At 37.9% G+C, this 25,187-nt stretch overlaps 2 protein-coding genes across 4 annotated transcripts in view; one reads left to right on the forward strand and one right to left on the reverse strand.

Annotated features, from left to right (window-relative positions):
* Nucleotides 1-25,187, forward strand: part of LOC131684504 (uncharacterized) — a 245,449-nt gene that overhangs the window by 110,869 nt on the left and 109,393 nt on the right. For all 3 annotated transcript variants that reach the window (XM_058967445.1, XM_058967444.1, XM_058967446.1), the window contains one exon: nt 18,318-19,217. In XM_058967445.1, the coding sequence (XP_058823428.1) occupies nt 19,036-19,217 (182 nt within the window). In that variant the 5' untranslated portion in view covers nt 18,318-19,035. The remainder of the gene's footprint in view (nt 1-18,317; nt 19,218-25,187) is intronic.
* Nucleotides 19,258-20,733, reverse strand: LOC131684505 (uncharacterized). The gene is made up of 2 exons (XM_058967448.1): nt 20,614-20,733; nt 19,258-20,558 (listed from the first exon to the last, which is right to left on the reverse strand). Exons 1-2 carry the CDS (start codon nt 20,634-20,636, stop codon nt 19,373-19,375), a joined length of 1,209 nt encoding a protein of 402 aa, XP_058823431.1. The 5' UTR covers nt 20,637-20,733; the 3' UTR covers nt 19,258-19,372.

Raw genomic sequence — 25,187 nt, forward strand, 5'->3', positions numbered from 1 at the left:
TCTCCGAACAAACTATACCTGTAAAGTCAACGGTTTAGACGCTATTAATTTTGAGCACGAAAACGACGTTTTAAAACACTGTGCAGTGGCGTATCAGCGCGGGGGGGGTTTGGGGACGAAACCCCCCCGAAATATTTTGGAGAATTTTGAAAAAAATCAATATGTTAAACAAAAATATGCCTAAAATTTTAAATGAAATGAAAGTTTCATTTGCATAAGTTATTTTGCAAAAATATTTCCTTGTAGTGAAAATTGGCTGCAGACTCGACACCTTGCTGACGGCACGTTGTGGAGGCTAGCTCAACCGCCGAGGACTATAACAAGTAGATCGCGGCGAAACGAGGAGCTGGGAGCTTATTGGTTCACGAAACGGATATCGGTACCGCGAGAAATTTCGCCACATTCTATAGTCCTTGACTGACGACGAACATGGACTGGAGAGTGTGAGAGAAGTATCCCCATAGAGACGAAAGCCTTTAACGAAAACCTCTTTGTTGAGTTAGTTCGGCGAACAACGGAATCAAGTACGTTGATGCGGCAAGAAGGATTGTGACGGCTTGTGGCGTTACAATGTCACGAAAACTAGGGCCATGCAGTAGACGACGTGCAGATTACGGGTTAAATGAGTAGCTCAGTACGCTACACGCTGCTTGTCTTAGATCCAGAAGGCGGGCTCAGAGCGTAAGATCGGAGAGTGAGAGAGGAGCGCAAGCGACGCTTCGAGAAGGTAGGGACTCTTTAAAACGGGAGATCAAGCTTAGCAAGCCAATTGCCATAAGTAGCTGTGCTGAGAAATAAACGCCAATCCCTGGGGGAGGCGTAGGCGTACTGAGTCGTCATGAAGAAGACGAGGGTCTGCGACACCAGCTGAAATATACCCGGGAAAATAAGATAATCGTTGACGGTCTCTTTCCGAATCACGATTCAACTACCGACACCGTACGACGAAGAAGAAGGAGGTAACACAGCCGAGTGGTAAGTAACTAACGACGAGCTCAAAGAAGCGTCGATGTGACTAAAATCAAAGAAAACCCCCGGTCCGGATGGAATACCAACCGTGGCGCTGAAAGCTGCGATCCTGGCGTATCCGGACATGTTCAGGATGCTACTACTGAAGTCTTTAGATGATGGTAATCCCCGAAATGAGGAAAGTGCAGAAACTGATGTTGCTGCCAAAATGTGGGAAGTCACCGAGTCATCCAGCCTCGAATAGACCAATGCCGCAGCGTGGCATAAAAGAATGAGCCAGATCCTGAAGAGCTACTTCCAGAGTAGAGCACTGCTGTACCAGACGAACAAACGGGCAATAGGCAATGTGAGTCACAGCGGGCGTTCCTCAGGGTTCCATTCTCTGTCCAACACTTTGGAATGAGATGTACGATGGGGTCTTAACACTGCGGCTTCCCAGAAAAGTGAAAATCGTTGGTTTCGTGGACGATGTGTCACTAACGGTGAGACACTTGAAGAAATGGAGGTGTCGGTGACGGAGACAATGAACAGGACGCTTCGACTGCTGGTCGTACGAGTTTCGATTGTGTATCGGAGGCAGCATGCCTTGTCGCCGAGATGATCCCCATCTACATTACCCTGATGGAGGATATCAAGTGCTACAAATAATGAAACGCCAGAAACGTGAGGAAGATGATGAGAATCGATTCGATGGTGACGTGGCAGCAGGCATGTGACAATACGGCGAAAGGAAAGTGGACCTACCGGCTCATCCAAACCTGTCGGCGTGGGTCAATAGAAAGCACGGAGAGATGACCTTCCAGCTGAAACACCTCCTACCGAGCCACGGCTGCTTAAGGAGTATCTTCATCGGTGTGGGTACGCAACGTCAACACTGTGCTTGGAGTGTGAGATCGTCGAGGAGACACCGGAGCGTCTTTGAATGTCCGAGGTTTGAAGTGACGTGCAGGGAGCTACTTAAAACGGGAGGACCGGACATCAACTCGGATAATGTAGCCTACAGAATGACAGAGACGTAAAGACGTGGAACACAGTAAACAGAGATATGATGTAGATCAGTGTTTCTCAACCTGGGGTCCGCAGACCCCTAGGGGGCCGCGAAGTCATTGCTGGGAATCAGCGAAGAAAAATATATTTTCCGAGAGCATATTGAAATTTCAAGTCATGTTTCCTAACAAATTGAAAATAACATATTCATAACATACAAAATTGATGTTTATCTATGGGGGTCCGCAGCAACCCAGTGTGATATCTAAGGAGTCCGTGGTACGAAAAAGGTTGAGAACCGCTGATGTAGATCATGACCGTCTTACAACGGAATGGACATCGAACAACGGTTTCGGGAGAGCAATCACCGCCAGGGAACTCTGCGCAGGAATAAGCTAGATTCACGAGTAGACTGCAACAGAGCAGCGAGTATTAGTCGTCGAAACGCCAGCGAACCGGACGTCACGCTCCATGCGGATTCGTCAGACCGACCACGGCACCCCACCGGTTGTTCCGATAGAAAAATAGCGAAAACCAAAGAAGAATCGATATTGGGAGAACTTTTTTCGCCAGGGAACTCTCCGTTTGCGTAAGCTAGATTCACCGCTGGGGACTAGACTGAGTAGACAGCGTCGAGACACCACTAGTCGCGGGTCATCGGCGCACCAGTGCACCGGACACCCTTCTTCACCAGAATCGCCGAACTGACCTCGGCACCTAGCTGATTAGCTCGATCTCGGGAGAACTTCTCTCGCCGGGGAATTCTCTGTCGGAGTATGTCAGGTCCATCGTCGGGGACTAGACCGAGTTGTTCGTGAACAAGTCGAGGAGCTGAATGGATTATCAAGGAAGTAGTGCTAAATGGCCCAATAAGAGAACTAAAGGGCTTAAAGCAGTTGCGGTGCTAAATGGCACCGGTCACGGAGCCAAAGGGCTCAAGAAGTTGTAGTACTGAAGAATTGGTATCGGGAGAACTTCTTTCGTCTGGGACCTCTCCATCAGCGTACAGTCAGATTACCCACCGGGAACGAGACCGCGTAGATCGCGACGATACAACACCAGCCGCGCCGGGGCTCCTGCAAACCGGATGCCCTACTCTACCGGAATCGCCGAACTGACCGCAGCACCTGGCTGGTTGGCTCGCTTTCGAACTTCTCTCACCGGGGAACTTTTCGTTTCGAACTATCGTCGGGCACTAGACCGAGTAGTTCGCGAACCAGTCGGAAGCTCAACGAAGAAGTGGTACTGAATTGCACAAGGGAACTGAAGAGCTCAGTAAATTAGACAGTCTGAAGATTGCCGCCCAGATTGTCCTCATAGGGGAAGAGCATTAATTCTATACCAACAGCTAGCTTTGCTACCTTGACTACCCAAACCCGTTCCCTGAGTTGTTGGTTTTGAACATTTTTTTCCCGCTCAGAATGTTTTTGAATATTTTTTCATATATATACAAAAAAATCATATCCCCCCCCTGAAAAATTTTCTTACTACGGAATTACGGGTTTCAGAGTGCGGCCACACAGAAATTTCGCATAAAAACTATAGGAAAAATTAAAAATAGAATTTTTATTTTTGATGCTAAATGTATTCAAGGTGCATAAAACGTTGAGATTTGATGCAAACACGAAAAAAATTTGACGAAGATTCACTTTTTTGAATTTTGCACATTTTTGCCTTTCTCATATAGAAAGGTTATGCAATCACTCTGAAAAACGTCAACCCAATCCCGGCCCGGAGGGCCGAGTGTCATATCCCATTCGACTCAGTTCATCGAGATCGGAAAAAATCTGTATGTGTGTGTGTATGTATGTGTGTGTATGTGTGTGTGTGTGTGTGTGTATGTATGTGCGTATGTGTCAAATAATGTCACTAATTTTTCTCAGAGATGGCTGGACCGATTTGCCCAAACTTAGTCTCAAATGAAAGGTGCAACCTTCCCATCGGCTGCTATTGAATTTTGGATCGATCGGAATTCTGGTTCCGGAATTACGGGTTTCAGAGTGCGGCCACACAGAAATTTCGCATAAAAACTATAGGAAAAATTAAAAATAGAATTTTTATTTTTGATGCTAAATGTATTCAAGATGCATAAAACGTCGAGATTTGATGCAAACACGAAAAAAATTTGACGAAGATTCACTTTTTTGAATTTTACACATTTTTGCCTTTCTCATATAGAAAGGTTATGCAATCACTCTGAAAAACGTCAACCTAATCCCGGCCCGGAGGGCCGAGTGTCATATCCCATTCGACTCAGTTCGTCGAGATCGGAAAAAGTCTCTATGTGTGTGTGTATGTGTGTATGTATGTGTGTGTATGTGTGTGTATGTGTGTGTGTGTATGTGCGTATGTGTCAAATAATGTCACTAATTTTTCTCAGAGATGGCTGGACCGATTTGCCCAAACTTAGTCTCAAATGAAAGGTGCAACCTTCCCATCGGCTGCTATTGAATTTTGGATCGATCGGAATTCTGGTTCCGGAATTACGGGTTTCAGAGTGCGGCCACACAGAAATTTCGCATAAAAACTATAGGAAAAATTAAAAATCGAATTTTTATTTTTGATGCTAAATGTATTCAAGGTGCATAAAACGTCGAGATTTGATGCAAACACGAAAAAAATTTGACGAAGATTCACTTTTTTGAATTTTGCACATTTTTGCCTTTCTCATATAGAAAGGTTATGCAAACACTCTGAAAAACGTCAACCTAATCCCGGCCAATTTTTTTTTTCGACTCGCATAAGGTTTCTGGATTTTATCAGGGGCGTAGTTGATGGTTTACGGAGAGGGGTTACACCCCCCCTCTACTGTTCACTCCCCTCCTTTAAAAATCTCCTTAAATCACCCCTCAGACCACCACCTCATACCCCTCCCTTTCAACCCCATCATCTTTAAACCAGCACTATATTACAAAGCATACCAATTTAAGCTGGGGAGTCGTTCATTCATGGGACTTTCGCCCTCCTCACATACCCATCCCCGCATGACAAAATGAGTTAGCAAGCAGATAACATTGATCTAATGCTGATTAGGCTAATGGAGTATGATATTTTTTTGTTTCAAGTGTTTCACCGTCGACACGTAGCTCATCAAGTTCGTGGCTGGCATGCCATTGTGTATAAGTGCAAAGTGTACTAAGAATGTAATGGACATTTCCACAATTATGTTGAACATAAAAAGCCTCCGTGCCATAGGTTACAGAAATGAGAAAGGCACAATTGCACCGCTAGGTGGATTAAAACAGGTTTTTCCTAACCAATATTACCAAAGTTTATTAAACAAACTTTTCATAATAAAATTATGAAGTATTTGAATATTTTTAATTGCATTATTTAAAAAAATGGAGTAGTGACCTTCACTCCACAACGCAGTTTATTTTTCATAGCTTGCAGTGAACATGATGTTTCGCGAATCGTTGGACTGAAAGATATAGAATAAACGTTAGTTTTTAGCATTCTTCACTGCATCATCCTTCCGGAAATCGTCCAAATGGTTCTGAACGAGAAGCCGCTGGTGCCCTAAGACGACTTCGAAAGATTTTCAGAGCAGCGTACACCAAGTGCACCAGCGCGAGTGACGAATAAGGATGACCATTTTCCCTTGTTACACAAAGATTCCTTCCCTTCCCGATGACTTTAAGGACGTGACCGGCGCCGTTATTGGCATTTCAAAGTAAAGAACTCTTAAAACGTGCATATTGAGGTTGGAAAGCTACTCCCAGGCCTCATTCGTTGATTCTCTGTGCAATTTCGCTTTGTTCTGGCCAATAACGGAGTAACAACTACGAATTGTACGGTCATCATGCTCACGCTCTTGTTCATAATTCAAGAACTTAAATATTTAATTAACAAAGCATTAATAATAATTCGTTTGTTCGTCTATTTTATAGGTCTTTCTTTCGCTTTACCGTTGATTTGATTTGAGATTTTTCGCACTGATGTTATCCCATGACGATTTGAGCGTTTTTCTGAACCCCGACCCTGTTCCATGTAGAATGTTTTATCGATAACATCACGAAACATAATATTTTAAATGTCCTCATTCGGAATTATATCCAATAGAAATGTTTTATCACTCTGTTAGGCAATTTAAAAAATTTTCCTAACCAACAAGTAAAATTACAGTTTTGAATTAATATTTCTCACCGAAAAGCATTACAATAATTCACTGCAACAATAAAGGTAATGTTTTATCAATAAAATCAATCAAAAAATAAAAGCGCGACGCCTAGAAGACGCTGCAAAAACATTCAATCTCCAACGTGACTCAGTCAGCCTCGAAAACATCTAAACAAGGCCCACCGAAAAATAAACTTTATAGAAATTGATAAAAACAATCAACAGATCCATATTAGCGCATTAGCCATTAGCCAGTATCAAAACAATGGCATTCCGAACTCTTCGTGGCCGTTTCAAACTACTATCTCGAGTTTACTCACAGCCGCGAAGTTAGCGATGGATGTCCAAATAAATCAAATCAACCAGTGCTCTCCTCGTTCCAACTTGAGATCACCGTCACATGATTACATGCTAGATGCAATACCTGATTGGAAAAATGACGCTCTTGAACGGTACTTGACACAAACTGTCCTCTTGAGCAATGAATAACGTCCCGATCAAAGGGATACATCATAACAAAATGCAATCTCTGTTACATTTTTAATTATATATCAAATCTAATTGTAGTAAACAAAGACAGCAAAAATCAATTTTTTTTTAAATATTGTTTTTTATGGTCTTTTGTTACAGCATTCGAATCTGGATTCCTCTCCCTCGAATTGGACAGCTCGCGTTCAAAACACGTCCACTGTCTTACTTGCCATCTCGTAACATCGAACCAGCCAGCAGCAATAATACTTACACATCCAGTTTGGCGAGTTTAATCTCACCATTCGCTTTTTCCGCCATTGCTTACTGCACTTCATACTTGCACCTCTATGTTACCTCTTATCGCCGTACAAGGCCACTTCCCATTTACGATCGCCTACACCTGTATGTAATGTACAACTGTACTGTGGCTTCCCCTGAAAGAGCTGCTGATGGCTCTGAATCTGGATCTGGATCAAGAACCACTTCCCAGTCGCTGTTGGTCGGAGGCTGCGGTACCGTTTTGACCCAATTCCCTAGTGATATTACAGCATCCTCGCCAAATCCAATCGAAACTTAATCAATGCATGAGCAGGCACCTTTTGCAGTACATGGCCAGCAAAATAATGAAGATTGATCGCGCAAGATCGCTAGTTAAAATTTGATTATCATATTATATTTCACCTTATCTTCCTGCACGCTGCGCCGGTTAGGGCCAGCGCATGTACCGTCAATTTGTGTAGGTGCGAAGTACGAAGAAGTAATGATGCTAAATCAAACAGCCGGCATAACTAGTTTCAAATTAGAGAAAAACACGTTGATTTTGTATTGCTTTTGCTGCACAGATGATGTAAAAGTGACACGCGGCTCCGACATGCCTGAAAAGTCTGTATTGATAAATTTGTTCAATTTTTGCTAGGGTACCGTGACAGGATGCATCCCGGAACGTCACTATCGGCTTCGACACCATCCTAGTTACAATTAAGGCCTAATGACAGTTTTATATCCTATCATAACACTTAGTACTTATAGTCTTTCTGATATTGGTTATTTTACTAAATTGGCTATTTTACTAAAACTAACTGATATTGGCCATTTTACTAAAACTAATCATCTTAGCCATACTATGTCTTTGGGCAGGTTTTCTTAGTTTAAGAGCCCCTTCTTTTCGTTAAAACAACAGTTAGGGTTGGTCTAATTTGAACAAGATAAAAAAATTAGCTCTTTAATCATTTTAGATAGAGCCATACTACTTTCATTGAAGTTATAGAAGGACAAATTTTAGAAAAGTTAGCTGAAGTCATGTAAGCCCAAACTGTCATACGTTTTATTTTAAAAGAAATTTAAAACCAATGTTTAATGTTTCTTAGGAAAACTGATTTATTCATATAACTTCTGCAATAAGTATTAATTTAAAACTGGAGTAATCTTCAGACAACTTTAAGATTGTTTTAGGACAAAAAATTTTTTCATCGCGCCTCATAAATGGGGTAGCTAAAAATGGGTTCTTTAGAAAAAAAATTGTGATTGTGGCAAACGAAAGGTAATTCTTTTCCTACTACATATAATGTCATGATTCGAGGTAAAAATGATTAAAAAATGGCAAACATGATTTTCTTCAAATTTCACGAATTTGATTTCAAAAAACCAACTTTTGTTATTAAAAGTACACTTTCTAATAATAGGAAGTAGAGTTTTGATGAGTTAGAATAAAATATTCGTCTTCAAAAACTCTGAAAATCATTGAAAGGATATGTTAATAAAAAATCGACTGGCGTAGTGGGCAAAAAAATCGACTTATTTTTTATCCGCTTAATTTTTAGTATTTCAACCTCTAGAATAGTCTCCCGCAATCTCTGTGGTCACACTGAACTTCTTTTGTTTTAAACAGCCAGGCATTCCTCGAGCATATTTGCTATAACACACGCAGACTCCAAAATATCGGCAACAATTTTCGAAAAACTGACAGCGATAAAAATACAGTGTAAACAATACACTCTAAATTACTTCAACCCAAATTTTCATGAGAAAATACCCAATGGGTTATTTTCTACAGCGTTTTTTCCGTGATGTAATTTGATGCGGGACACTTTTTATAGCGTTTTTCTTGAAAGCGCGTTTTTTCAAATTGGCGAACACGATAACTCAAAAACTAATCAACGAATTGACTTGATTTTTTTATGAGAATGCACAACTTGTGTAACCTCTCGATTAATCACAGAAAACTGAATAAAAAAAATTTCTTCCTATTATTTTAAAGAAAAGTAACCGAGTTTTACAGTAAAGTATGAAAATTTTCGGTTTCAGGAAGCCGTTTTTCGAAACTCGAACTTTTTTCTGTTACACAATGAATGTAAAAATAAATCTTAATATTACAAAAAAGATACAATGTTACCTTGCATTCAAAACGTAAACCAAAATAACCTTCGGTTTAAGCACTTTTCACCAGACGCCCCCCTTAATCCACCTAGCAGCGAGATGAGACATTTTTATACATATCACTGTTCGATCATTCATTAGTTTGCAAAACTCATGCAAGGCACTCAATTTGATTTGGGATGAACACAGTTTCTATTCCTGTTCTAATAATAAAACCTCGAGTAAACTAAATAGAAAATGAATAAAACAAGTAAAATTGAAAAAATAAGACAAACAAATGAAAAAAGTTAATAAATTCATAAAATGTGTAGAATAATTAATACATATCAAATCAATAAAATAAATGAATCAAATTAATGCTCATTGAATGAAATATTATAAATCATCTCAGAAAAGTTATAAAATTAATAGAATAATACAATAACAATTTAGAGTAAAATTAACAAATTGAATGAAATTAATAAAAGAAATGACTGAACAGAATTAATGAAATAACATTAAAAAAAACTTAATAAAATATATGAACCGGAAAAGTTAATAAAATTTAATTGAGGAATAAAATAAATTGACAAAATTAAAAAAATCTATAAAATAATATAATTATTAAAATGAGTAAAAAAATTAGATTATTTGAATAAGATGATTTAAAAATGATTAAAATGGATAAAATGAATTAAATAAAATAAAATTGATAAAATAAACGAAATGAATAAAAATAATTGAACAATACGGATAAAATTCATAAAAACTAGAAAAAGAATGAATGAAAAAACAAATAGTGAGATTAATTATGTGAAATATGCAGGTGAACTAGAAATGGCAAAGTCAGTAGAAACAGGCTTACAGGACATCTTACGGACTATTTGTCACCTGCTGGTAGGGGTTGAGTTTGGGTAGAGTTATTACGAATTACGATCTACGATTACGATTACGATGAATAAAATGAATAAAAAAATAAAATGAAATAAATGATTAAAATGAATTGATCATATATTTAAAATATTTAAAACGAATAAAATCCATGAAATTAATAAACTGAAAAATGGGTATATGGCATGGAATTTAAAACAAACAGACGAATTTGCAAACCATTGTTTCAGATAATTCTGGACTGTTTGTGAAAATCACATTATTTAAAGCATAACTAATTAATATACAAAGCACTTGCTAGTGTTTCCATTAATTTCTGTTTAATCTTTTCATTGCCGTTCACCGTTTCTTGACGGCGTCATTTAAGATTATCTGGTGTGTTTAATTTATTGATGGACCTTAACCCTGTAGTGCCCAATTTTTTTGGCTTGAAAAAACTTTTGTAGGTGGTGTGATGCGAAAAAAGAAAATAGTATTGATAATCCTGGTGATTAATGGGTTTTTCATTAAAGCCATCAAAGGCGCAAAGTATTTTACCGAAAAGGCTAAACTTCCGATTAATTCCGCTAAACCATTTTACATCAACAGTGAAATTCTAGTAACAGGCTACTCAAAAATAGTTTTTTTTAATTATTGAAATTTTCAAAAATAGTTAAAATTTGTTTAATGAACATTACCACTAAACACAAAAAAGTTTTTATCCAAGTTTTCCTCAAATTTAAAACTTTCAGCTTCCATTTCCTTTAACAGAAAACTACGAATACTCAATCAATGTGTGCATGAATTGGTGAGAGCGTTGCACAGTGGATCCACTCCATACAAAAACTGGACAAAACCTCAAAAGTAGTTTAAAATGTCTGAAAATATCATCTTAGGGTAATTTTAGTGCGCTGAACTCGATTTTGATTAAAATAGGACGCTAAAACAAAAATTAGACAGCCAGGACAGGTTCTAAAAGTTTTTTTTTTTAAATTTCGCAAAAGTGAATTTTATTAACTTCTTAAAAGAAATACTTTGTAAGTGAATAGAAACATTTTGATTTCCTAGGGTAGTCCTTAGTAACGAGTTAGCTAGGGTGGTTCCAATTTATCGAAATCAGGTGAATAAAAATGATGTAATTTTATAGATTTGTTTGTAGATCTTCAGTCCAATCTGAATACCATCGTAAGAAAATCATCCCTTCATAGCTTGTATTTATTTGAATTTTTCTATACTGCAGATAACTGTGAAAATGTAGAAACACGAGCCATAGTTGCAAGACGGTTAAGGCGTACTTATATTTGTGTCAAGAAAATCGCCCCAAACCCTGAATTTACAAGCAGCCTTCAGAAAAAGAAATCCACCGGTGAATAATAATGCAAAACTTCATGAAATCAAAAAATATCATGCGTCTCCATGAAAAAACTAATTCTACAAATGTCCAAATATCAACCTTCGGCGCAAAACGGCGCAAGATGACACTATGATTTTTGAAAACTAGATCAAATTCTACGTCAGTTGTACTAGATGAGATCCTTCAACACGCTTTAACCGATAAATAGATGACACTCTGAATGTAAATAAGTCCGCGTTAAACAACATAGTTATATTAATTTTATTGGTAACTTTTGAAATACTCATTATTTCTCAAATCACCATTGAATTCCTGAGATGATTTTCTATTAGAAACGCCTATATGTGTTGTTAAATTATCATTGTAGTACTTATTAAAGCGAGATGAAGTGGAATGACCAAAAACTTTTTGTCACTCAAAGTCTTGCAGATTTTGAAGACCTTGTACGGTTCAAAAAAATATTGCACTTATATTTTTCAATCGATTAACTCAAAAATTTAGCGAATACAGCTTTGGGTAATGTACATTTAGAAAAAAATATAAAATGTGTGAAAATCGACAATGAATTTTGGAGGTTTTGACCGGCCCGGCCCCACTGTACGTTGGGGAAAATTTCAGTGTGGATGACAAAATACAATCAAGTTTTAGTAGTTCTCTTTAGATTTTAATAGAGACCGTCTAGAGGCGGTGTTGGGAACTAGAGGGTTAATTAGTTGTCAGGATACTAGAACGTTCAATTTATTTTAAAATTCAAAAATGTCTTTTTGGTCACAGATTTCTGAAAAAAAAAACATTTATTTTGCGTCAAATGGTCAACGCAATATGGGAAGGTTTAATACAAGCAGATGATTTTGCGCAAGAATATTTTGTCTCATATTCTTGCGCAAAAAATTGTTTAAATTGATATTTTTAAAGATGCCTCTATTACAATAGCCATAGAGGGATCATTAAAAATTCCAGAATTAATTAACATTTATGTTTAGGACTTTCGTACAGAATAGAATTTTCAGCTCCAATATCTTAACGCGTAATTGAAAATAGTTGGAGATAAGGTTACATGTGCTTTCAAACACCTTAAACAGAGAGGCACATATTTAACCCATTCATGCCCATGTTGTTTGTGGACAACAACGTTTTTAAACAGCTATAACTTTTGATTGAGGCAAGATTTGCTCGCAAAAACAAGTAAGGCTAATACATGTGACTATTGCCTTTCATTTGAGCATTAACAGTTACAAGGATCAGCCTTAAAACGGAAGTTATTCCAATTAGTCTGATTGGTTTCCGATCGAGCAGTGTTGCCAGGAACAGTTTACGTTGAAACGGAAAATGAATTTTTCATATATCTTCGTTATGGTGCAATATTTTTGAAAACTGATAAAACTTATCAATTTAGACTATCTTTGACTACGTTTTCCATGCAATTGAACTATTGTAAATATTCTTCGAGAATTGTATTATGCATAGAAAGGTAAAAATTGAGTAGATTCTAGCACTGCAAGGGAAGCACCTATCTTTACGAAAAAAAAAGCCCTTTCGTGTATCTTGATCTCTCCGTTTTCAAGGAAAAATAGTTTTGAAACCTTACATGCACTAGAAAAAAGTTGGACATGAAAGGGTTAAAAGTATTGATTTGCGTAGAAGTAAGAATAAGAAGTAAGTAGAAGTAAGTCTGGGATTATTTAATTGTCAATAACAGTGATTGTCAACCTGGGATCCGCGGACCCCTAGGAGGCCGTGAAGTCGTTGCTGGGTGTCCTCTAAGAAAAATATATTTTCCGAGCGCATGTTGAAATTTCATGCCTTGTTTCTTGAAAACACATTTATAGCATACAAAATCGATGTTTATCAGTGGGATCCGCAGCAACCCGGATAATTGAGAACCGCTGGTCTATAGCATAAAGTCCGTGCATTCAGTCGAAAACTAGCAGTCCCTTTTCTGTTATCCTTATAGCTGGCGAATCGTTTCATTTGAAATTCTCAATCCGGAGATATGGAATAATGAGTCCCATAGCAACCAGTATCATGAAATAGAAATGGTTCAAACTATCAGAACAACTATTTAAATTATTGGAAAAGCAAGTGGCCATCGAAAATGTTGCTAGACAGATAAACCGCCTTTGAGATATGAACATTAGAGTGGCTCGAATATGACATTTTTCAGCACAGCACTTTTTGAGATCCTTTTGTGGTCCCAAATGCCTGTGCAAAATTTAAGAGCGATTGGTTGCTTCCCGGGTTTGCACATTGCGTTCAAAGTTTGTATGGCATTTTACATAGAGAAAATTATTTCGCATTTACGTTAATAAAGATCGCTATGAACTATGGTTCAAACCTTGGTTAACAACTTTGTTGAAGACGGTAACTAGCTACGACTTTTCGAAAAATAGCTATAACGATTTTAAAAGGCGCTATTTTCGTCCGCGTCCCTTATCACCAATTTTTATACAGTGATTCAACAGCAGTGCTATCTTTGAAAATGAACCACCTTGGTTATGCAACTAATTTTTTCCGATCTTTTTAAATGCAAATAATTAAGCAATCTTCATTTCGTTATATTCTGAATTGCACATATTTTGTCGTATGTAATTTTAAATGTACTTTCATTTGATGGCACTGTAAGGGAACACGTATCCGCCGGTTGATGCCAATCGAGCTGACATTTCTTTCGACTGAACAAACTAATTTATTTGTTTGTTTAGTGTTTATTTGACCAACTAGGAAACGAATCCACTGGGTCTTTAATGCGGGTGGGAAATACGCATGGTCTTGTCTGAGTGAATGACTTTTGAATTATGTATGAGGGTGGAGAATTGACAATTCGCAAGATCAATTCAAATCCAATTACCAATTTGCGGCAATCATTTCAGCACGAGGAACAAATGTTTTATGGTCATATTTAATGCTTTACTTTTAGTCCATTAACTCATCAGTCAATTATACTGAGCTAAGAATAAGTACGTACTATTTGGAAACGGGGGGTGTTTGATTCGTGCATGATGTAAATATCGTTTAGGAACGCAGCATTTGTATTTTTTCTGTTTCGCGTCTTCATTGTAATATCGGAACGTTTAACTCGTTTAATTTCAAGTTATACCAATAAGGACCATTTATAAATTCTGCGACGCTATTAGGAGGTTGTGATATGAATAGTTGTGACATAAATCGAAGGCTACATATTAAGAAGACTGATATCTCTTTCCTTCCCTCATACAAACGAGAAGCGACAGAGGTTACAGCGCCTCTATTGGAGGAAGGTAGGAAGCTTAATGTAAAAGTGTATATGTGTGCGTGCATCACTATAGAGTTCTATGCAAATCATTTCACACACACTAATTGGGGATTTGTTTTCCTCTAACTGTCATATATAAAACTGTCAGCCAATTTGAACATTTGAAATAGCTCACCTAAAGTATTTATAATGGTGTTGAAATGCTCTATGACACTGTAAAACTTATTACGGACACGTACAATACCGGTTGGTCAAGCTCCATGATGAAAATAATCCGACCGAAAAGCTATTTTCGATTTGGTTTCCTCCACCTATGACAGGTGGAGGAAAACAAATCGTTGAACACACTAATACAGTTACACATTGTCAAGTACTCTATGGGAAGTACCACTCTCACCCGCAAGTGGCGTGGCTGTTACTGTCTCCAGATTCTGGACAGAGTTGCCAGTCTTCTTGATATGCAGTCTTCGCATAAATGGAAGGGGAGCACGTCATGTGCTTTGACGCAATCGGCCGTTTTACGCACGATTGCGCCATGTATATAGTAAATTCCATAGAACATGAACACTTTTGCTAGTAGCGGCATAAAAGTGCTACTACAAAATGAAGGAAAAACTAAAATAATTTGATTCGTATTAGACCAAGGGGAAAAATAACGTGGTAATATGACAGAGAGTTAGGTGGGTAAAATATAGTCTCAGTCGCATCGCTTGCTTGAAGTGAATCCTGACTAACAACCCACCCACTACCCAATCCGTGGTACTTATGGGAGTGTCACTGAGTCGGGGCCTTCCGTTAAGTAAGTACCACATCAACACTTCCTTTCTCATCCCAAGTTACGGTAAAGATGGTCGTGGCCCGCAATGGTGGCTCTCAGGCGAAACTCTCGCTTGAACTGGATCAATTGTTATTCCCAAACAATGCTCCTCAAGTAGTCTGGCTGGAAATGAGAGTCATCAGTCTGCAATCTACGAAGTATACCGTGCTTACGCAACGCAACGCAATAGTTATAACTATTTTAAAACATATGGTTCAATACAAATGCAGAAATTCATTATTTATTCCAACACTGTCAGTACACCACCGACACCGATACTTTAAACTGAAATAAATGAGAATATAGTCATCGCCGAGACTTGGTACCTTTGAATGAAATGTTCAAAATGAATTGCTGAATAACATAGACGTAGTCAGAAAATGAAAAGAAGAGGGGGGGGGGGGGCTTGTGTACTCCTCAGTCTCCTTTTTAGATAGTTTAGTATAAATAAGGAATACATCTTCAACGCAGGTTTATACCGCCTAATTAAAAATTGATCTTCTGTGTTTGAGTGCTACTATTTAAAGGCTCTGCTGTTATCTCATTCAAAATGCTACAACGGTTTATAAGTTTTGCATATTTTAAAATCCTATTTCATAGTCGTGCAGAAACTCAAAAAAAGCATATCCATAGATTCCTTGAAGTCTCGGAATTGTTTCTATTGAATTTTTCGTTTGAGAATATAGGGCTACTTCAAACAAACGTTTTTGATGAAATTGAGTTAGGTTCACGCAAAACAGTGGTGATGTAAGAGAAGCTGAAATATACTTCAGGTTAGAACCCAAGACGATTTCCAGAACTGAGATAGTTTTAGCGTTAAGTAAAAGCAACATATACGGTTTTATGTGTAAATCCTAAATGTTATGAATGTTACTTTCCACAGCAACAATTGTAGCATGATTCATATTTGGGACTATCAAAATATTAAGAAAGCTCAGTCGTTCACATTTACTATGACGTTATGATTCTTTGTTTTATGCAATCTAAAAAGGGGACTGGGGAGTACACAAGACCCCCCACCCTCTTCTTTTCATTCTCTGAATTCCTTCTGAACATTTCATTCAAAGGTACCAAGTCTCTGCGATGAATACATTCTCATTTAAGTTTTAAATGTCGATGTCGGTGATGCACGGGCAGTGTTGGAAAATATAAATTTCTGCATTTGGATTGAACTATAAGTTTTAAAATCGTTATAACTTTTTTTCGAAAACTCGTAGCTAGTTACTGTCTTCAACAAAGTTGTTAACCAAGGTTTGAACCATAGTTTTATAAAGCTGGTTATTCATATTGAGTGAAATAGCGATATTTATTAACGGAAATGCAAAACAATTGATTTCCCCATTTAAAATGCCATACAAACTTTGAACGCAATGCGCAAACCCGGGAAGCAACCAATCGCTACCAAATTTTACACAGGCGTTGGGACCACAAAAGGAACTCAAAAAGTGCTGTGTCCGCTAGTTTAAATCATTTTGAAGTTTTCCCATACAACCGCGAGCTACTCTAATCAACATCTTTATAATACAAGTTTTAATTTTTTTGCAAATAAATATGTTTTAGTCACCTTGTCATGAAAAATCAGTCGTAAGAAATATAAAACGGCCTGAAATTGGTGAAATTCTGCTGTTTAAGCTCAACGAAAAGTCACACCGGATGTCTTAATTACCGTACCGCTATTTGATCCCAATGCATTGAATAAATATCGCAGATGCTTCTTTAACCAACGGCTTCGTGTAAATAGGGTGATGATAGAAACATTGCAAAAATATGATCATTAACCTAGGAAGTATCATGTGTTCCAAATTTTCTCTAGAAGTCAATAATTCAAAAAATCAGCTGTTCTCGGTGAGGCCACGTGTGTAATATCAGTATGAACTGTTGGAAAAACGCTTTTGCTTCATTACTAGGAGGACTTTATGACGATCTTTGTATTCATATACCATCAATCATCAAACTCACGGTTGATCGCAATGCCTAATGCAAGGGTCAAACACCTTATCAGTGGAAAACGTTTGCTCTTTATCAGTACATGTCATTTTTTAAAAAATAGTTCATTCATTATTAAGTAAAATCACAAAATATTTTCAGAATAGAACTCCTTGAATCACGTACATGTGTTTCCATACCCCGATATTCAAAATTGGTTCAGTGTTACCCCTAAAATACCAGTAAACCGATGCTCTTTTAGTAACGGTCTCATTTTTAGTTATTGAAATTTTGAAACTGAAGAACAAAAATATAATTTTTTTAATATATTCGCTGTTCGTAGACGGATTTTGGTAATTTATAGCTTGTTGGAAAGTTATTTTATAGGCTTTCTAATTGCATAGCGCAGCTCATAGGGTGACTTGATTGCTTCATTTGAAAGCTTTGTGCTTAAAACATATCGTGTGTTGACAAAATCATTCCCATAAAGTAAACAACATAACCAAAAAAAATAATAGCGTCTAATGGTCACTGAAACTAGTTTCAGTGATCGAGCCATTGCTGAGATAATTGCATGACATTAGTGTACTCACAAACAGGCATTCTCCCAATTTGTCGAGCTGAGTCGATTGATACATGAGACTATGCCATCCGGGCCTTGAGAAAAGTTTCCAAAGTTTGAGCGAATCCTATACATTTCTTTTATAAAAAATTTAAAAATACTTTTTTGCTCAAGTGCTGATAATTCGATATTTTGAAAAAATGGGTCATGGACAAAATAATTTAATATGCTTTACCCGCTTTGAATTTTAGATTTTCGATAACCGTACGAGCAACAATCCATGGTACCGTTTTTCTGCTCTGGTTCACCCAAGAAGGTAGATTGATTAAATGATGAATTAATGCAAAATTAGCGATAAAACTGATGAAGTCTAAATTAATTTACCAAACATTAAGTTTGCTAGTAGGGTATGAACGGTTATTGCATTCTAGCGTATAACTCTGGCTCAGTATGATGAACGCCCAAAATAGTGGATGTTGTAAAGAACATTATTTCCCACCACAATTTCTATGTATGTAATTAAAACATTCATAACATGAAACCAATTAAAGTTTTTTTTTCTGCTATAGTTCTCCGTACCACTTTATTCGAAGTTAAACTAAACTAAAGTTGTTTCTCTAAACTAACCTTATCTATTCTCAATTTATGTTTTCAGCTACCGAAAAGCATCGGATGTAATAAACACACAACATAACGATGGAAACGACCAACATCCCCAAAGCTATTTACACATCAAGACTTGACCTCTAGCAAATAGATGGAAACAAATTAACACAGTGATCGAAATACCAGCCAGCTCCAATTTCCCTCCCTCGCTATCATACCTCCCCCAATGACTGGTTGTATCTGTGGGGGAAGCAGACAGGATGAAAACTAATGAGAGCATCCGAACACGAATTGGCCACTTCGGGGTGCTCGATGGACCGGTAAATTGTGCGCCAATCTGGTTTTCTTGCTTATTTGTTATTTTGATCAGGCCAAGCCTTCGTAACATGGCCCGCTGATCTCTGCGATTGTAATTTGAAATCAATTTTACAATTTAGTTGATCCGTGTTTGTCGATTTGGGTGCGATTGTAACCCAATTGTTTTGAGAGCAATGATCAGCGGGGACCACCGGCACAGTCCCAGTGGAGCAGATTTCCAAGCACACAGCTGGAAAATGTCGCCATCGATTAACAGTGCGTGAAGAACTTATACCAAAAAAAAAAAACAAACGATGACTTCCAGTGACGAACCGGACGATGTAAGCAATCAAGAAGGAAAGTGAAACAAAATGCCCTAGTGGGTGGTTGTCAACCAAAACAGTTTCATTGGCATAGCGATTGAGCGAAGAGTAGTGAAACGTCCAACGTCCGAAAAATAAACACCAATCATGGTAACCTACAACATGGATAACCATCAGCACCACCAACCGCGAATGAGTCGCCAACGGCGTGGTTCCAGCGTTTCGTCCGGCTTTCGGTTACTGAATGCCGATCAGCTGGATTCGATTTCCAGCGTGAGCCGTAATTCGATCTACAAACTTCGAATCGATGCGATGTTTGACGACACGAGGTAAGTTAGATTTATTTCGAAATTGCAATTGTAAAAAATAATTTTGTGTTCAAGGCATAGCTGGTGTTAGAAATACTGATTGTGAACTTTTTTTTTGGTTTGAAATATGATTATTTTTGTCAAATTTTAGAACAGATTTAATGACAAACACATATTCAAAGTATTTTTCTATTCTGCTTTACATTATTTGTTCTTGCTATCATATCTAATCGCTCCTTCAATCTATATCGTGATACCTCCTTCTCAGATTCTTCTAAATCTTCTCTCACTCCTCTCAATATTTCCTGTAAAGATGCCACTTTTTTCACAAATTGTTGTTCCATTTCAGTTTTCTCTCTAATCGAGAGCACCTTCTCCCTTTCCAATGCTCGGACAGCTTCGTGCAGTGTCTCACAGGTATCTTTTTGCATAAGCTCTTGATCCTCCCTGGAACGGGATTGCATCCTTGCCACTTCAAAAACAATTTCCTCCTGCTGTTGCTGTGACTGATGCTCCTCCTGCTGCGGATGAAAATCAATCTCTAGTAACTCGTACTTTGCCTGCGCAGTCACCGGCGGAACCGAGTCGTAACAGCAGAGACCACCCTCACTTCTTACACTACACGCACCATCATCGGCATCAAAGAGTCGTATATCTCGATCCCAAATCTGTTGCCTTGTCGATCTTATCCAGTTGCAACTCCAGTAGTTGTTCGAAAGTCGCACTCGCTCCAACTTGGGAAATCCAATCGGGAACCAGGGTATTTGCGTCAGCTGATTGTGATTGGCCCAAAAGTTTTTCAAGCGATGCAACCGGAGATCTGAGCTGCCGTCGATTCGGGCAATATGGTTCCGAGAAACATCCAGAATCAACAGGTTGTCCATCTGTTGAAACCAATCCAGGCTGATGTGACGTAGTCGATTCTGGGAAAGGTCTAAAATCGATAACGCAAACAGATAACGAAAGGTGTTTGGAAGTGTCACGATCGGATTTCGATTGATCATCAAAGTGTTCAAATTATGATTGGGTACAGCGGCAATGGTTAGGTTTGTCAGTTCGGTTTTATCAATCCGTAGTGAGTGCAGAGTTTCCGAACTAAAGTTGATCGCTTGGATGTCACCTCCTTTAAGCGTTAGAAAGTTGGTTTCCTTCAGACTCCCGAAAAGATCTCTCGAGAACAGTGGTATCGAACAGGAATCAATTATCAACTGCAGAACATCTTGGAACTGGATCGTTCGATGGTCATCAAGCAGATCGATGGTAATGTTCTGAATGTAACAAATTCGCCCATTTTGAATCCGATCACAGGGGAAGAGTTTAGCTGAAGTTATGACTAAGCGAAGCAGTAGTCCGACTAAAACACTAAAGAAAGAAATTTATTTACTCATAAATTATGGAATCTATATTTCATACTTACGAAATGCTGGCCAATTTAATCATCTTACATCTTCAACTCAACTCAAATTCATCTAAGTAAACGCAGCGAGATTCTAAGTCATCAGTAATTGATAACAGGATTGATAATGCTTTAATTTTACTTCCCAAGAACGTTGCTGATAGTTGAGTTAAAATACAATACGTAGGACGCAGATAACATTTCAGCTGTTGCCATTCCCTTTTAAGGGGTTATATACAAAGTTGGAACTCAAAAAATCGGGAAAAAAATTCTTGAATATTTTAAAAATATCTGTGCAAAATTTTATCCAGATCGGAGCACTAAAACGTGAACGTCTCAAAAACTATTCATCCGATACTCACAATTTTTTTTGTATTACAGCGAAGACCCGTTTTTATCAGCCCATTTGGTGTATTTTTGGTTGACAAAATTGGAACAATAACAAAATAATTTCAGTTATTTTCTCTACTAAACCGAAGCTCTTCAAATATATAACATCAATCCGTGGACATCATAATCCTGACTGGCTGACGAAATCGGGTCGAAAAGCTGACAAAATTGGGGGCTGATAAAAACGGGTTTTCAACTTGAACTTGAACGGTTCATGTTTCATCCAAAAATTTTCGATTCTTTGCAATGAATTTTTGTTTTAAATTTTGAACACGACGAAACTCTTTTTTCCCCTGTTGTTCCTTTGCGATTCACTTTCTGCAAGCAATCTTTACTATAAATCAATTTGCTTATTAAACTTCCATTGAAACAGGTGCAACCTATTTGTTTCACTTGATCAACTTAACAGTGCCCGCTTAAAGTTTGTCTGGGGAACAAATGGTCAGTGTCAAGTCAGACCGGACTAAGTCGCAAAACATCAAAAAATGAGATAATGATAGCACTGGATACAGAATTTCATTAGATTCTTGCCAGATTTGAAATATGAAACAATAAACAAGAATTATGACAACAATTAATTTCCAATTATAACGCAAAGTATGCTGAGATTGAAATTTTAAACTCGTTTTCCTCGTAATCAATATATTGTCACTTAGTCCGGTCTGACTTAACACCAACCAAAACCGTTTACGTTAGTGTTTTGTCATGTGTACATAATTTGGAAAATGTATTATATCTTTTTTAAAGAAAATTATTCATACATAGTAAGCGAGAAATTTGTGTAAAATTTTATAAGCTTCAACATTACTGAACAATCGAATCTGTTATTTGATATAATAAAGATACTATAGCAACTAGAAAATGCGCTTGGATCGGTATCGTAATTTTGGCTTTTGCGGAAAACACATTCTTGAATATGAATTGTATATAATATGCAAGACACACTCCTCGATTCGTAATCTTAGCCCAAGTTTTGGAACATACTAACTCTATATACACGTACAATGCACCGGTCCTACCCGTCACTTCGACGCCTTCCTGTTTCATCTCCGTTACTGCATATTGCTGTATTTTTTCTGTTTGTATTGTTCTGGGGCAGACTCAATCGGGGGCTGAACAAATCGGATATTCACTGTATTATGATAGATAGGCAGTATTCGAAGAAGTTTCTTGTGGACGAGGGTAGAACGACTTGGTATCTACTTACTTGGAGTCAGCGACGTAGCCAGAAATTCGGTTTGTATTTGTATTTGTACTAAAAAAGTCCAGCAGACAATTTGTCTAAATGAACTAAACTAAGCTAAGCTAAACTAAACATAATTAAACTAGTGACAATACACGAAGACGAAACTGCGAAAAATTCATGACGAAAATTTCAACAAACTCGTTGAAGCGACGGCTCATTGCTTTGGACTATTGGAATCTTTAACACGAAGGAAGCCTGTGATGCATGTCTCCGATGTGTTAAAGTATAAAGTCCTAATAGAGGACAACACAACGGTCCTCGTACGGTGGCAGGTTTAACGGATCTTTCCACGGCAATTCACATAACTCATATCGTATCAATTTACGCTGGACTGCTTTGATCCTAATGCTCCACGCTTGATAAGGACACCAAACGACGTTTGCAAATTCCAACTGCGGGCGCACCAGTGAGCAATAAAAAGCCTTGAACCAGAGGATCCCAAAATTCGTAGGAAATGTTGAAAATAAATCCCAACAATCGATTGGCTTTGTCGATGGTCGCTGAGACGTGATGAGTATACGTTAGCTTTTCATCAAGAATGACTCCTAGATCCTTCACGTGGTCAACGCGTTGTAGCTGAGTTCCTGCGGTGTTATAGTTGAAGGTAAGCATATTTCACGTTCGATAATAACTGATGACAAAACATTTTGCAACACTAAGGACCATTATGTTTTTTACACACCAACTATAAAAGGTGTCGATAAGATGTTGTAGCTCACGGCAATCAGACCAGATTTCGTGTTTTTGACGAATTTGGTGAGACTGTCATTTAAAACAACATGAATATTTATAACATCAATTTTTATAATCGATTTTAAAGTGTCCTCTTTGCCGGGTAACCTGGTTCCCGGAATACCCCGGGTTGAGACCAATTCACCATTTCGTGTAGCCAGACTTCCCACGGACATCGACAAGTGTGTATCTGTGTACAAAATTTCATGCACGCGCTCAACCTCAAACATGCAACCTCTCGATGTACAGGTTCGCTTCGAACATCGAACACAAGCGAACGATTTACAAACTCTAGTTCAAACATCCGTGTACGTACACCGGGTGCGTACAAGAGAACGATTTTTACAAGGCAACAAGAGTCAACGCTAGTGATGATGAGAGTGAGAAAGAGAAAACTGGTGCCACGAACCTGTGTGTACACAAGATATAGATGCACACCGTGTACGTACATGGGGTTCGGTTGTACAGGCAAACATGTGCACGTGTTTTGGTACGATATGGCGTGTTTGAGTTCGTACACAAAATGTAGGTTTAATATGAGCACAGAACCAGAGAGAACATTGTGTACGATGTTCATTTGGGAAGACTGCGTGTAGCCATTTCGTCCAAATGCTCTCAAAATGTCTTTAAGTGTGCTTGTTTTGCAAAATCATGAGGTTTGAAGTGCCGCAAGACTGGTTTTGCAACCAGTCAAAAATCGTCCCTTTTTATCGAAGGGACCAGCTTTCCGAAAGATCCCGGGGTGTGCTCAATTTGACCAACAACCCTCAAAATGATCTCCAGTGCACTTGTTTTGCAAAATTATATAGTTGGAACCAGTTCCCGGAATACCCCGGGTAGTGGCCAATTCGACCAAAAACCCTCAAAATGTTGGTCAATGCGTTGGTTTTTCAAAATCATAAAGTTTTGTGCGTTGCAAGACTGGTTTAAAGACTGCTATGAAAGTTTTTTGCTTTTCGGAAAGCGGGATAACCCCAGTACTCGCAACAATATATCCGGAACTACGGTCAGTTCCGGAAAGGTGGCCTCACTTTCTAAAACTGAGCTAATTTTGTGATCGTTTTCAAAAAAGCGCATCAAATTTGATTGAAACGCGGCTGAGAATCATTATTTTGACATTTAACATTTTCAATGAAATTGGGGCTGGGGACGTAAGAGTTCCAGCATTAGTTCAATGTTGTTTTCCTGTTAACTTATTTTGACATGCGGGAGTGGGTGTGTGAGGAGTAGAGTGGCTCGCGGTTGTATGGGAAAACTTCAAAATGATTTAAACTAGCGGGCACAGCACTTTTTGAGTTCCTTTTATGGTCCCAAATGCCTGTGCAAAATTTGGTAGCGGTTGGTTGCTTCCCGGGTTTGCGCATTGCGTTCAAAGTTTGCATGGGATTTTATATGGGGAAATCAGTTATTTTACATTTTAATTAATAAAGATCCCTATTTCACTGATAATGAAAAACCAGCTACATAAAACTATAGTTCAAACCTTGGTCAACAACTTTGTCGAAGACCGGTAACTAGCTACGAGTTTTCAAAAAATAGTTATAACGATTTTAAATCTTATGGTAAAATCCAAATGCAGAAATTGATTAGTTTTTCCAACACTGCCGGTGCACCACCGACAAAGACATTAAAAACTTAGATAAATGAGAATATATTCATCGCAGAGACTTGGTATCTTTGAATGAAATGTTCGGAAAAAATTGCTGAATAAAATAGACGTAGTCAGAAAATGAAAAGAAGCGGGGGTGGGGGGTCTTGTGTACTCCCCAGTCCCTTTTTAGATTGTTTTGTATAAGACAAAGAATCATTACGTCCTTGTAAAAGTCAACGATTGAACTTTTTTAATATTTTGAGAGACTCAAATATGAATCATACTACAATCTTTGTCGTGGGAAAAAACATTTACAATATTTAGGATTTACACCTACAAATTTATGTTGTTTTTGGTTGATGCAAAAACTAACTCACACACCTAGAAAAAATCGTGTAAATTTACGTCTCCTGACCCTGACATATACCAGCATCAATAATGACTTAGTTTTACGTTTGATTCCAATTTTACATGACATTGAATTTCGTAAAGCACGTAATTTTACTTTACATATGGCGTTGTTCTGAATGGTAGTAAGTATAATTTTATGTCATTGAGCATGTAAAATATATGTTTCATGTAAAATTAAACGGAACACGGTTATTTTTCATCAATTTTGTGTCATGTTTGCAATTA

This window comes from Topomyia yanbarensis, chromosome 2 (genome assembly GCF_030247195.1).
Source record: "Topomyia yanbarensis strain Yona2022 chromosome 2, ASM3024719v1, whole genome shotgun sequence".
Lineage (NCBI taxonomy): Eukaryota > Metazoa > Arthropoda > Insecta > Diptera > Culicidae > Topomyia > Topomyia yanbarensis.

What these genes read in the sequence shown, in the direction of transcription:
- LOC131684505 (XM_058967448.1), bottom strand. Translation starts at nt 20,636, where the DNA reads ATGATTAAATTGGCCAGCATTTC. An exon ending in ATTAAATTGGCCAGCATTTC is followed by an intron (nt 20,559 to 20,613) that starts GTAAGTATGAAA and finishes TTCTTTCTTTAG; the next exon opens with TGTTTTAGTCGGACTACTGC.